The sequence below is a fragment of the Parus major genome, chromosome 4A (genome assembly GCF_001522545.3).
Source record: "Parus major isolate Abel chromosome 4A, Parus_major1.1, whole genome shotgun sequence".
Classification (NCBI taxonomy): Eukaryota; Metazoa; Chordata; class Aves; order Passeriformes; family Paridae; genus Parus; species Parus major.
The window spans coordinates 4903933-4916847 of NC_031772.1; the positions used below are offsets into that span (position 1 = coordinate 4903933).

Here is a 12915-nt window from a genome sequence, read left to right on the forward strand (position 1 = left end):
GTCCCTGGGAGCTGCAGCTGCTCCCGCTGTGATGGGTGAGTGGTTGGAAGCTGGAGACACCAGCGCTCGTGGGGGTGGCTGCAAAGGGAGGAGCAAATGCTCCACCTCAGGCTGGTTTCCCTCCCTGGTCCATCAGTTTCCAGCTGGGAGATCCCACTGTAGAGTGGTGCTTTTTGGTGCCATGTACACAAATAGTGTCCTCCTGTACATGCTTCCCTGAGGAAATGCCTTGTGTGCCCTCACACCAATGGTACAACTCACATTTTAGTCCCAACTTTTGATGTATTTTGGCTCCCAGTCCCTCATAAACCTCACTTGGAGGGAAAAAAAAATAATCTTCACCTCTGTTAGAACAGACAGACTTTTGACTGAACAGGTCCCATAAAAACCCCATCCCAAAACAGCTCCATCACACAATGTGCTTCCCTGGATTTCTGCAGTACCCACACGAAGAACACAACACAAACATTACTGGAAATCAGTTTTCATTTGGTACAACAAGCAAATCACCCAGTTTGTTGGGCTACATACAGAGCTGCAGTGATGGAGGATACCTGTGTGGGACAAATAAAAGCTTAAAGCTTCCTAAAAAAAAGAAGATTAACAGGAAAAGTTCTCTTCATCTCTCCTGAAAACATCAAAAACTGAGTTGCTCAGAATAGCTGGGAAAATGGAAAAATAAAGGTAGTTGCAACAGTGTTTAACGGATTTTAATAAAACAGTGGGGAAAAAAAATTATTGGGTTAAATTCCTCGAGGCATTGTGAAGTTTCATTTAGGTTGATGATGTTTCAAGAGACACAAATTTAGCCCAAAGAACACTGGTAATTAAAATCTGGGGCCCAGGGCTGTTGCCAGACAGATCGATGACCTATTTGTTCCCTTCAGTCGCCTAAGTGACACCAAAATCGAGTGCCAGTGACAGGCTGGTGACCCACTTCTGAGCTGTGGGGCCCCAGATCCTGGGCCTCAGCACCACATGAGCTCCCTGCTCCTCATCCCATTTGGAAAGCAAGAGGAGGATACATTTTTGGAAGACAGGAGGGATGCAGTGATACCCTCGAGGAGTGACTTATTTCTGTTTTACCAGGCTTGATTTGAATTTCATAGATTCAGACAATGTTTGGGTTGGAAGGGACCTTAAAGCTGATCTCATTAAACCCCCCCCCATCCATGGGACACCTCCCACTATCCCAGGTTGCTCCAAGCTCCATCCCCTGGACACTTCCAGGGCAGCCACAGCTTCTCTGGAAAACCTATGCCAGGGCCACACCACCCTCACAGGGAAGAATTTCTTCCTAATATCTAAGAAGAAATCACTCATTACTCTGAAAAAGGGAGAACAGTGCTCTTAACAGTGATTAAGAAGTAATTAAGAAATTACTTAGCCAGAGGAAGAGCAATGGAAGCAGCTCTGAGCCTGGGCTTACATCCCAAGCCATCATATTTTCCTCCTTCTGTTGAAATATTGGGTGTTAAAGTGAAGGGTTTGAGGACTTGTTCCATTTGGCAGCAGGGAAAAGGAGTTCTGCCAACCTCCCATTCCCTTCCATCCCCAAACGATCCGTTTTGTCTTTTGCTACACTCGCAAATAAAACCAAAAAGTTAATGCTCACTTACACTTCCCTTAAGCAAAAAAACTAAATGTTTGCATCTTGAAGGGGAAAAAGCCTTGCAGTGGGGAGTTCAACAGCATCCTGAAAACTGGTTTTGTGTGTAGAATGTATATTTATTTAATCGTGCAACCAGAAAAAAAACCAACAGAGCTGGGACAGAATTTGAGGAAGGTCAACAGGGAGCATAATTTTAAAATATGCTCAGTTTTTCAAAGAAAGCTACCTTATAAAATCATTAAAGTTGGAAAAGACCCCTAAGACCACCAAGTTCCAATTACATATTAGCTATGAGTAAGCCAAAAGCCAAAGACAAAATGTTTTTCCAAAGTTCTATGGTAACACAATTCGTGCTGTTCCTTTGCTAATGGCTATTGATAGTATTGATCTACTTTTTCATGTGAGCACCACTTGATCTGATATTTATGAACAGACATTCATTTTTTTCCCTAATGTAATGCTCTTTCTTACATTTTCCAATCTCCAGGCTGGATTTTGAACCCTACAATTGTGCTGATGGGCACCTTGCTCCTGGTGGAATGAGGAAGACTGGGAGAAGAACAGAGTTATTGTGAGATGTGATATCAGTGACCAAAATTCAGGCTTTTGCAATAAAAATGTGACATTTCTGCACGTTCTTCTCCAGGGAACATGCACCTCCTGACCATGGGCAGCCCCTCAAGTACCATGGTGGGTTATCCCTGAGGGAGCTCTTGGCTTTCCCTAGGGAAACCCTTCAGTGCTCCATGCTGACCTCCGGGACAGATATTTGGGAGCACCCAGAAGATGTTTTAGTGTTACCACTTGTGGGTTTTTTTGGGTTTTGGCCCTTTTTAGAAGCAAACATTTTTTATTTTTTTTTTAGCTTAACCTAAAAACCTCCAAGCCACTCATCCCACTTCCCCTTCTGGGAAGGATTTCAGCCACAGCTATTTTGGGCAGCAGGAACGGGAAACCCCAGAAAACCCCGAGCCACCACGTGGGGTCTGTCAGCACATCACAGGCCAGGGGACACTGAAAAGTGACTTGGTGCTGCAGGGAGCTGGGGAGCCTTGTGGGCACCCAGAGCCCAGGCAGGCTGAGGTTTAATATAACATCAGTCATTCCAGCCAAAAATCTGGGTTTAAGGAGAATTCCAACAAAATTACATTGAGCAGCTGGAATACTGATAAGGAACAAATTAAGAGAATACATCTCAGCAGAGGTGTGAGCACATTCTGCCTCCTTACCAGTGAGATCTGGGATATTTAATTCATGGATTTCACCTCTGTGTGGAGATCAGTTCCCATCTATTGGCTGCCCCCAGGACACCACACCCTGGTCCCACACATTGTCAGGAGAAATCCACACTTTCCCTGAAGTGGATTCCCTGGACACAGCGTTTTGTTTCTCTTTGTGGAATAAACATAAGCAGGTGGCTTTTTCTAAGGATGTCTTTGTTACATAAAAATATTCGATAGAAGTGTCCCCAGGACATTTTTCTGTGATCAGTGACCTGTCCTTGTTGTTTGATGGCTGAGCTGGAGCAGAGCCTGGGCAGCAAAGGGAGCTGTGGCCTTTCCCAGCGTGCAAACACCAGCACCAATATCCACATACAGCATTTCACACTCTGATCTGGATAAATTTAATGTGTGCAATATCAATGCTTTTGCCTTCTATTCCAGGAAAGGGATTTTTAATAATTCAACTACCAGGAAAGAGGGATAAAATTCAGTAATTTAAAACTTCAAGGCAAGATTTTCAAGAAATTTGTTTGCAGTTCCATTCCCTATTCCATTACATTTAAAAATCTCACTGATATGAACAAAGAGTCAACACAACTTAAAATTAACAACAAAAAAAAAAAATCATAGCAGGTCTGGGTGTTCTCTCACTCATCTTTGTTAACTTTTGTCACCTCTCAGATTAGTAATTAATTATTGAAATATTAACTTTGTATGGTTGAGCAATAGAGAAAGGGAATAAATGGTCCATGGGCCTTGGAAATTTGGCAATGGAAAGCAGAAGTGTGTAATCACTACAGATGGGGAATGAGAACAAAAAACTGCAACACAGCAGATTATGAAATCGTATTATTGCACAAAATTAGAAACTTTTTTGAGGAGGATCAAGCATCCCTAAATATCAAATCAGAGCCCAGGAAAAGCAAAGTCTCTGTGTCCCAACACAGGAGTGAGAGGCAGGAAAGCCCTTCCTGCACCAGAGTGAGGAGAAAGAGAGAAAAGATAAAAAAATCATGGGATGATAGACTGGTTTGGGTTGGAAGTGACCTCAAAAATCATCCAGTGCCACCCCCCTTTCACTATCCCACGTTGCTCCAAGCCCTGTCCAACCTGGCCTTGGACACTTCCAGGGCTGGAGCTTCTCTGAGCGCCCTGTGCCAGGGCGTCCCCACCCTCACAGCCAGGAAGTTCTTCCCAATATTCCATTTCCCTCTGTCCTCTGGCACGGGAAGCCATTTCCCCTTGTCCTGTCACTCTGGGCCTTTGTCCTTGTCCCTCTCCAGCTCTCCTGGAGTCCCTTCAGGCACTGGAAGGGGCTCGCAGCTCTCTCCAGAGCCTTTTCTTCTCCAGAGCCCCCCACCTCTCCCAGCCTGGTTCCGTAGTAGAGCTGATATTCCCAGAGAGTTCCACAGAGCCCAAATTTCAGCTTTACCCAGAGCTCCATTTAGGAAAGATGCTGTTCCCACTTACCCTCAAGGAAGAGCAGCAGGTGTGGGACACAGAAAACCGCTGTGAGTCTCAGCTCTTCTTCTGGGGCCGGTTTTAATCCCCATCCCTCAGGGTCCTGCAGTTCCCTTCTCCAGGGGAATCTCCTTGCTCACCCTTTTTTCAGAAACATCACCAAATAAAACCCCCAGAAAAGTGGTGAGATGCCACACTGTTCCCAAGGCATTTCAGTTTAAAAGGTTGTAAAAATAGCAACAAATTTTCTCCTCCAAAGAGAGCCCCAAACAAGCATCCTGAGGAAAACAAAGCCTTGATGGGCATAGACCACACAAGATTCCCAACACATCTTGTGCAAGTTTCAATAATTCAGCTCTACACATAAATCTCCCCCCACTTTGCTCCAGTGCATCAAATACTCCTCCAGATTTTTTGCCTCCCCAAGAGCAGAGCCCACAAGGGAAGGAGAATATCCAGAACAATTGTTCCTATGTGGAACAGAATGGAAAAGGAAAGGTCTGCAACCTCCTGGGATTCACAGCTCCATACCAAACCCTTTTATTTCCCCCCAGAAGGAAGCCAGGATGGTGGATGTGGGAGTGGAAGGCTCTTTAGCACCTGGGCACTCATTTACCAAACAACCACTGACCCTCATAAGTGATTTATATTCCCAACACATTTATGGGATTATCACAAGTAAATGAACTCAAAGGAAAAGCAGGCAAGGATTAAGTGGTGAGGATATTCTGGTAAAGATAAAGAAAATTAGGTTAATTACAATCAAGTATCTGAATTTTTGAAATCTGTGTGTAAAACAGGAGCAAAACAGAGAGAAAAAAACCCATTTTGCCATACCATGTATAAACCAGTGGAGTGCAAGAAATAACACTCAGCTAAAAAGTAGATTTCAGCCCATTAAAGGTAGATTAATATTTTACATTTTGAAAAACGTAAAAATAAGCCACTCAGCTTTAGTTCCATTTGTTTAACAAGCAAATGGCTTTTTCTTGATTAAAAGAGAGATGAATGGAAACTACAGGTATTTAGTGCTTGAGATTTTTCTGATTGTCAGTCAGAATTTTTAGTCCTAAAGGGAAGGGTTTGGCCTTCCAGGGTTTAAGTCCTTCTTGATTTTAACTGGAATAGAACATTAATTGATGGAAGTTGTTGTTCTGCACACCTGGGCATCCTTTTTATGGGAAATAATCCTCCCTCCAGAGAAAGATGGACTTTGAGATTTCATTGCAAAATGGTTGTAAAGCTCTCAAAATCCTGACCTGGAAGGTACTAAAGGAAACCACCACTAGATATCACCATTTGACTATTTAATAAATCTCAGAAAAAAATTGTTAATGTACAAAAACCCTAATTATCCTCCAGGTAGATGAAGTCACCTTCAAGAGGGGCTTAATTCTCACAGTTGAGGCAGGCTGGGGAACATCCTGACTACAGGATTAATTGGGGAAATTTAACCAAAGAGTTCAGCTTCCTACAGGGTCTGGTTCCCAGGACCTGCTGAATATTCCTCTGTGGGAACACGGACTGAGAGCTGGATACGAAGGTAAAAATTCCCTGCCAGCATTTCTCCTCTAACATCAGATTTTCTGGCATGTGGATAAAAATCAACTCCAGGCAGAATCTGGCCGTGGATGTCTGCCCTGTAAAATATGGCACTGCTTTTCTTTGTAATGAAATCCAGCTGCTGCCCTTCAGCAGGCTGGAAAAGCACCTTTCCAGGGATTTTCCCCATGGAATTTGAGTTCACTGAGGCATTTTCCTCCTATGAAAACGGGCACAACTCCAGTGCAGCTGATGGAGTTTTACTCAAACTCATAATGGGACTTAGCATCTTCCAAATCTAAATAAATCCAAAGCAGGTCATGGATTGCAGCATATCAATTAAAATAAAATTGAATTAAAATAGTATTTAAGTTAGAAATAAATGTCTCATCTTTTTAGAAATTAACAGATTTTGCCCCCTAAAATGTGTTCTGCAGCAACATCTTTCTTCCTACAGAGAGAAATTAATTTTGAGAAGTTACTTAAGTTGTGGATTAAACCAGTTTAACAAATGTTGGGGAAGAAAGCACATGGACAATATTTTTCTATGGGCAAAACTACATAAAATCCATAACAAAATACAATGTGCTTTACATTAACAATGTGCATTTACCTGCACCTCCATTTGTGCTGTGAAAACACGCCATTGAGGTGGTCCAAATTACCTATTTTCCTCAAAAACACTGTTGTTATGGGGGTTTATTTTCATTCCAGCTAAAATTGTCCACATATTTAACAAAATTAATTTTAAAATGAGCTCTGAAACCAGTCCTGAGAAGGGAAAGGATGAACACATGTTCCAAATAATGTCAGGTTTTGCCAAACTCTCATTATTTATGTGTTTTCTCCTCTGCCACTCCGTTTCTATCCCGGGGATGGAGCAGCAGATCCATCAGGGATTCTCCCACTGCAGCAGCTGCTGCTGATCCATTGACTTTAATCTCTTGGGGCTGAGGTGAGCAGCAGAGCAGAGAGGGGCTCCTCCAACGCACTCCTGAGCGCTGGGAAGAACAGAAAACCACCGGAGTCTGGAGCTCAGGTTTAACCTCCGACTTCCTCATTTCCTGAGGAAGAACCTCGTGCAATTAACTTCTTTCCAGACTTTGGCTTGAACTATAAATAGATCCCAGGGGGAAGCAAGGGCTGGGGCACGGCAGCACAAATGGCACAGAGCACTTCTTGCTACAGATAATTGCAAACCCTTCGGCTACTGCTGCCCTCTGGAATATTTCCCCTCTCACCCTCGGTTAAATTGCACCTCCACCAAGGAAATCTGGGGAGCTCTGCCCACCCTGGACTCCTCTGGAATTTAATGAAGTCATTTGGCCTCTTCCAAAGGATTCCTGGCTTGATTTTGGATGCTGAGAAGGAGATTAATGAGACACACGTGGAATTAGGGCAATGCATAGGGAAGCAAATCATCCTTTTCCTCTCATGCACCTAGAAAACAAGGATGAGATTCAGTATTGCTTGTATTCCTTGCACCAAGGTCAGTGGGAATTTTGGATCAGGCAATGACCAGTTAGGTCTTGGATGTGTATGAGTGTGATTTTATAAATTTATTTCCTTATCAGGAATTATCTTTCCCTGTCATTTTAATCAGGAGAGAGAAGCCCTTACATTGCCCACTCGGATCACTTTTCCCTCAGGAGCAGCTTCTTCTCAATCCTGCTGATATTTTCTTTGAGTTCAGAGATGATTTTAAGAAATGCCCAAGAAATAAAGATTAAAACAAACAAACAACAAAACCAAACCAAAAGCAAAAACACCCAATGAAAAGCTTTATTAGAAAAAAAATTCTGCAGAGCAGGTAACACTCCAATTCATCTCTCATTTTACAGCAATGACATAATGAATAATTTCCAGCTGAAATATTTGCTGAGAAGCAAGAGGCAAGGGGAGAAAATGTATTTGAGAGCTAAACAACAGAATTTCCATTCAAAAATCTGTGTTTAAATTTCCAAATGAAGATGCAGGAATCTTGCATTATTTTTTCAGGAATGCTGCAATCATCTCTGCTGATTTTGCAGAAAATTAATGCTTTTATGTGTGGATGTGGCACTCGAGGACATGATTTACTGGTGCTGGGTTGATGGTTGGACTTGATGGTCTTAGTGGTCATCTCCTGCTTTAACAGTTCTATGATTCTATATATATTATAAAAACATGATTGACCATTTTTTTGAGAGAAATTAACTTCAAATTCTCCATTAGAAAACAGAAAACAGTGACCTTTACTTCCCCTGCTACCAAAGGGGTTTAAGACTTAAGATATTAATTAGAACAACTGTAGTGTGCAAATGTTTCCATTTCCCAACCCAATCCTTAGAGCAAAACATTCATAACCGAATCCCATCCCTCTCCTGAGCTGAGCAGCTCCGTCAGGATGTGAATTCCATCCTGCAGCTCCATTTTGCACCCACTGGGTTGGAGATTTGGAGGTTTGGGGTGCTGAACTCAGAGCTGTTCCTGTTGGGAGCGTTGTGGGAGCTGAACAAAGCCAACGAATGCAAGAGGGCTCCTCTGGCTTTGGAGGTTTCTATGTTCTGCTCCTGGGAGATCTGAACACTTATCTGGTCCAGGCTGTTCCTTATCCAGCTGCAGGTGAGGAGGTTTGTTATGGAACCACACCTGGCCAGGCTTTCTTCCAAAAACTCTTTGTAGAGCTCTGCCACTTTGGCTTCCATGTACTTGTTGAGCGTGGAGTTGGAAAGGGGCTCCTCACTGAGCATGAGGCTCCTTTCTCCAGCTTCCTCTCCAGGCAGGGACATCCCACTGGGATTTTCAGGATGCTCACACAGAGGGGACTGACCCTGGGGAATATCTATGGAGAGCAGGACGGGGCCGTCGGGGAGTTCATCACACACATGGTCCAGGACACAGCCCGAGTCACACGTGTGGCCCCCCACGTGGTCCCCCCCGATCTGCAGGTCAGGATAGTTCTGGTAAATGCTGTTGCAAGGCCAGGATCTGTACAAATCCACCTGGTCTAGGCTTCCTCCTCTCTTGGGGATATGTAAAGCTGGGGATGCAGTTCCTTTAACCAGCATTTCCTGATCTTTTGCAGGCTCCTTTTCCATGGATCTCCATCGGGGGCTGCTCCCGGCTTCCACTTGGCTGCTTCTGGCAGAGAGCTCCTCCTGCTTCTCACATCCATCAGCAAAGCCTTTAATTTTTGGGATGTCTACAAGTTTCTGTCTCCAGATTCCCTCTTTAGCCTTTTGGGATGCAGGAGATTTACAAGGCTTATCTTGATGACAGCTTTCTTTATAGATGAGCCTCATTAGGATGCCTTCTGCCAGCATGGTGACAAGTGTGAGCAACAGGGATCACCAGAGTTCCGTGGAGCCCTGGGATGGAAAGACAGGCACAATTAACAACAACTATTATTTAACAACTATTATAGAATAATTATATTATTGTTGTTGTTATTATTAATAATGAACAGTCCACTTCTCATAAAGTCAGTGATTTTTCTTTCTCTCTCAAGCATTTATTTTTAGCAAAAATTAAACTGCATGCTTTTCCTTTTTACCATGTCCACAAAAATCAGTCTGAAGACACAGGAATAGTTTTAATCAGCTGCTTCATCTGTACCGTCCCTTCTGCTCCCAGGTCTCTTCTGTATTGTGGCTACTTGAGACAGATTGTACTTCATAAGCTGCAAAAATCAGAAAAATCATTTTACTTGTCTGTATCAATAACATCAGTAACATCAGTAATTAATCAATGTTTTCCATTACAAGACGACCATTTCCAAGAACTAAAGAGGTGACATAGAAAGGAAATAAAAGACTATATTCATATTTAGAGGTATTTCTGACTTGAGCACTCCTGTGAGGTGCCAAGAAGCTTCAAAAGAAACTGAGAGTTCTGCAAATACAATGAAACTGTATTCAAAATGCAGATCAAATGTGTTTACAGTCCCTCTTAAAGATGAACTTAAAAGATATAAATACTTAATTTGCCTTCCCCAATAGTGATAACAGTGAAGAGATAAGTGTCTCAAAGTAAGTTTATACATTTAAGAATTCCTTATCATCCCTTTCCAATTTACCTACTGTTAAAATCAATGGGAATCTTCACATTAGGAGTCTGACCTGAACCATTGCTCTTATGGAGGAATGGGAAACATGAAGAAAATCATTCAATTCTTCAAATATCCTTTAAATCTCTCCATAAATGAAGTATGCACACAACCAAAGTGTGCTTGTGGCTCAACACTTTTCACCATGCCCCTACACCCTGGTATATTTGAAACTTGCTACACTGGGTCACTTTGCAATCCCAGTGCTCCTTCCAGGATATATTCCAAATCTTCAGTTATTTGAGAGATGGAAGTTTTGACCTTTCCCCCAAAATTTACACACTGGCACAGCACAGCTGTTTGGTTTTTTATTTTTGTGGGGTTCTTTATGTTTGTGACTCAGTTCCCTCCCCGAAGCTGAAAGGAACACTGGAATTTCGAGGCCAGAGCAGGTAGGAAAGGCAGCAAACCTGGTTATCCACAGAGTCATTTACATATGCAAAAAAGCAGGGAAACACTTTCTTAAGCACTCAAGGACTTGATAAATCAATTTCCAAAGAAAGAAGAATTGGGAGTCTAAATCTTGCTAAAGATCCGTGGAATTTAGAATGCTCTGTGCCTGGTAGGACATGGATAACCAGGTCCTTACTCTGCTCTGTAGGACCTCAGTGTACCCAGCTCCTTACCTGCTGAAAAATTATGGTTTATTGCTTTGGAAGTGCTCATGAAGAGCTAAAATATGGTAATCTTGGAAAAAGTGGTCTCCTCCAAACAAAATAAGTGGTTCTTGTGTTCTGGAACAAAGCATAAGGAAAACAAAAAGGCACAAAAAGCCCAACTTACCAAACCCAGTCAGGTCCAAGGCAGATTTGCCCAAGCCCAGAGCTCTCCTGCTATAGCAGCTGGGAGGGGGCAGATGGTTACACACCCTTTCCTCACTGCTGTCTGTGCAGAAAAAGCCTGACGCACTCATGATGCAGTTCCCCAGGGTTTTTAACTCATAAAACAGAAGTGATCCTGCTGAGAGAGGGCGCGGGTTTTGAACACAAAGAGAGGGCTAAGTCTAAAAGAGGATGTTTGAAAATGAATTGAGATGTTTCTGACCACAGTGTGATCCTGAGGAGATGCTGACAGCCAGAACAGGGCACGGGGAAGGAGCACAGGGTCAGGCTGCGCTGGGCAGAGTGAAATCGGAACCGAATTCCACCAACACTTCCACTGGCAGGAGCTTGGTGCTGTTCAGCTGACTTGTGGACTTACACCACTTCCCCTTTGGAAACAGGCAGCTAAATTTAGAGTCTTGTGATGGGCCACTGATGGGAAAGAAGTTGGCAACTTCCTTCCACCCGGATTTCGATGAAATACCCTGTGTCTATGACACACGAACAGGACAATGTGCAAATTTGAAAGCAGCAGCCAGTGGACAGCTCGTGTTGCTCATTGATCAAACTTGTCTTTAAGGGTTCAAAAATTACCTCTGGCACACCCCAGGTGCCCCCATGGTGGTTTTAGGTGTCCTCTTCAAGCTGAAGCCAAGCTCATGCACAGAGCCACCCCCCCCCTCAGCACAGAATCCAGCCCACAGACAGTCTGAAGAGTTTTCTGTTGACGCCTTTTCTGAATTTCCTTTTTCTCAGAAGATAAAAAAAGCCCAATTCAGCAGAAGCTGAATCTCATCTAAGTACAAGACAAAAGATTCTAAAAAGACAGTGTTTAATACAGGGGCAAGACACAAATTATCATCCAGTGCCACCTCCTGCCCTGGCAGGGACACCTTCCACTGTCCCAGGCTGCTCCAAGCCCCATCCAACCTGGCCTTGGACACTTCCAGGGATCCAGGGACAGCCACAGCTTCTCTGGGCACCCTGTGCCAGGACCTCCCCACCTCACAGGGAAGAATTTCTTCCTAATATCCCATCTAACTCTGCCCTCTGTCAGTGGGAAATCCTGTTGTGTCTTAGAAATTAGGTTTGGAGTAATTCTGGCCATATCGGTTCAGTGATGTCTGTAAAATAACCTCCCTTCCCTCCTGTATTTCATTAAAAACTTCAGTTTTTATGAAGGCAAAATAAAAGCTATTTTTACTCCCACCAGACTTTTATAAAACTCATTTAATATTTATTTAAAGGCTGTTCAAATGACCTGATTTTTAATCACCTTATATGAGCAATTTCTGCACAGAAGGTGTGGCTGGGACTCCAGCAGTCACTGCCCACAGTCTTGGCAGGCAGGAACCAGAGCAGATCAAATTCCAAGTAGTTTTAAACCCTGCCAAGCTTGCAATTAGTGCCAGCTGCAGCTGGAATTTTTGTGCAGCTGTTTCAACAAAACACAAAAGTAACAGAGAGAGGGGAAGAAATCAAGTCAGGTAATTTGTGTGGAGTGATTAAAAGCAAATCAACTTCTATTTCATACCCAGCAACCTGATCTATGAAAGATGTCCCTGCCCATGGTAGGGTGGAATGAGATGAGCTTTAACATCCTTTCCAACCCAAACCCAAAGTCTGGGATTCGGGTATTAAATGCATCAATATCCAAGGAAATCAATGTATTCCCTCAATAAGACATTACCAAGAAGAAATTCCCTTTTATTTACAAAAATTAAGTCAGAATGAGATAGAACCAAAGTTAGTTCAGAAGCTGAGCACAGATTGCAGTTAGTATAAACAGCAAAACAAGGATATCAGAATTTAGAGCTGAATATATATTGGAAAAGAATAAAAATCACTTTTATGATTCGTATATAAATACTTAAATTATTAATATTAATTTAATTAATTAATTAAATTAATTAAATTAATACAAGCACAGTACATGATATTATATGAACTATGGCTGCATTTAAACAAAGTCCCTTCTTTCAGCACAGCCTGTGTACTTCGCATGCATATACAAATGACATAGATATTGACTTGTTTGAAAGGTTTTATGTTGGGGATTTTTTCCTAAGCACAGCTGTTGCGGGTCCTTTATTTTTGATTCCAAAGGGAATTTAAACCGAACATTTCCCCTCAGCCGAGGAGCCCCTCACACGCCACACCCTCAGCCGG

The 12915-nt window shown here is 42.8% G+C and overlaps 1 protein-coding gene across 2 annotated transcripts; it reads right to left on the bottom strand.

Annotated features, from left to right (window-relative positions):
• Positions 1 to 7597: 7597 nt before the first annotated feature.
• On the bottom strand, positions 7598 to 11619 carry LOC107203673 (protein CXorf21-like). 2 transcript variants are annotated; one of them, XM_015625985.3, is made up of 3 exons: positions 10709 to 11619; positions 9374 to 9499; positions 7598 to 9188 (listed from the first exon to the last, which is right to left on the bottom strand). In XM_015625985.3, the coding sequence occupies exon 3, from the start codon at positions 9141 to 9143 to the stop codon at positions 8220 to 8222; it is 924 nt and encodes a 307-aa protein (XP_015481471.1). In that variant the 5' UTR covers positions 9144 to 9188; positions 9374 to 9499; positions 10709 to 11619; the 3' UTR covers positions 7598 to 8219. The 2 variants fall into 2 exon arrangements, with proteins under 2 accessions (XP_015481471.1, XP_033370032.1); XM_033514141.1 differs by having other exon boundaries at positions 9374 to 11619.
• Between the last annotated feature and the right edge of the window lie 1296 nt (positions 11620 to 12915).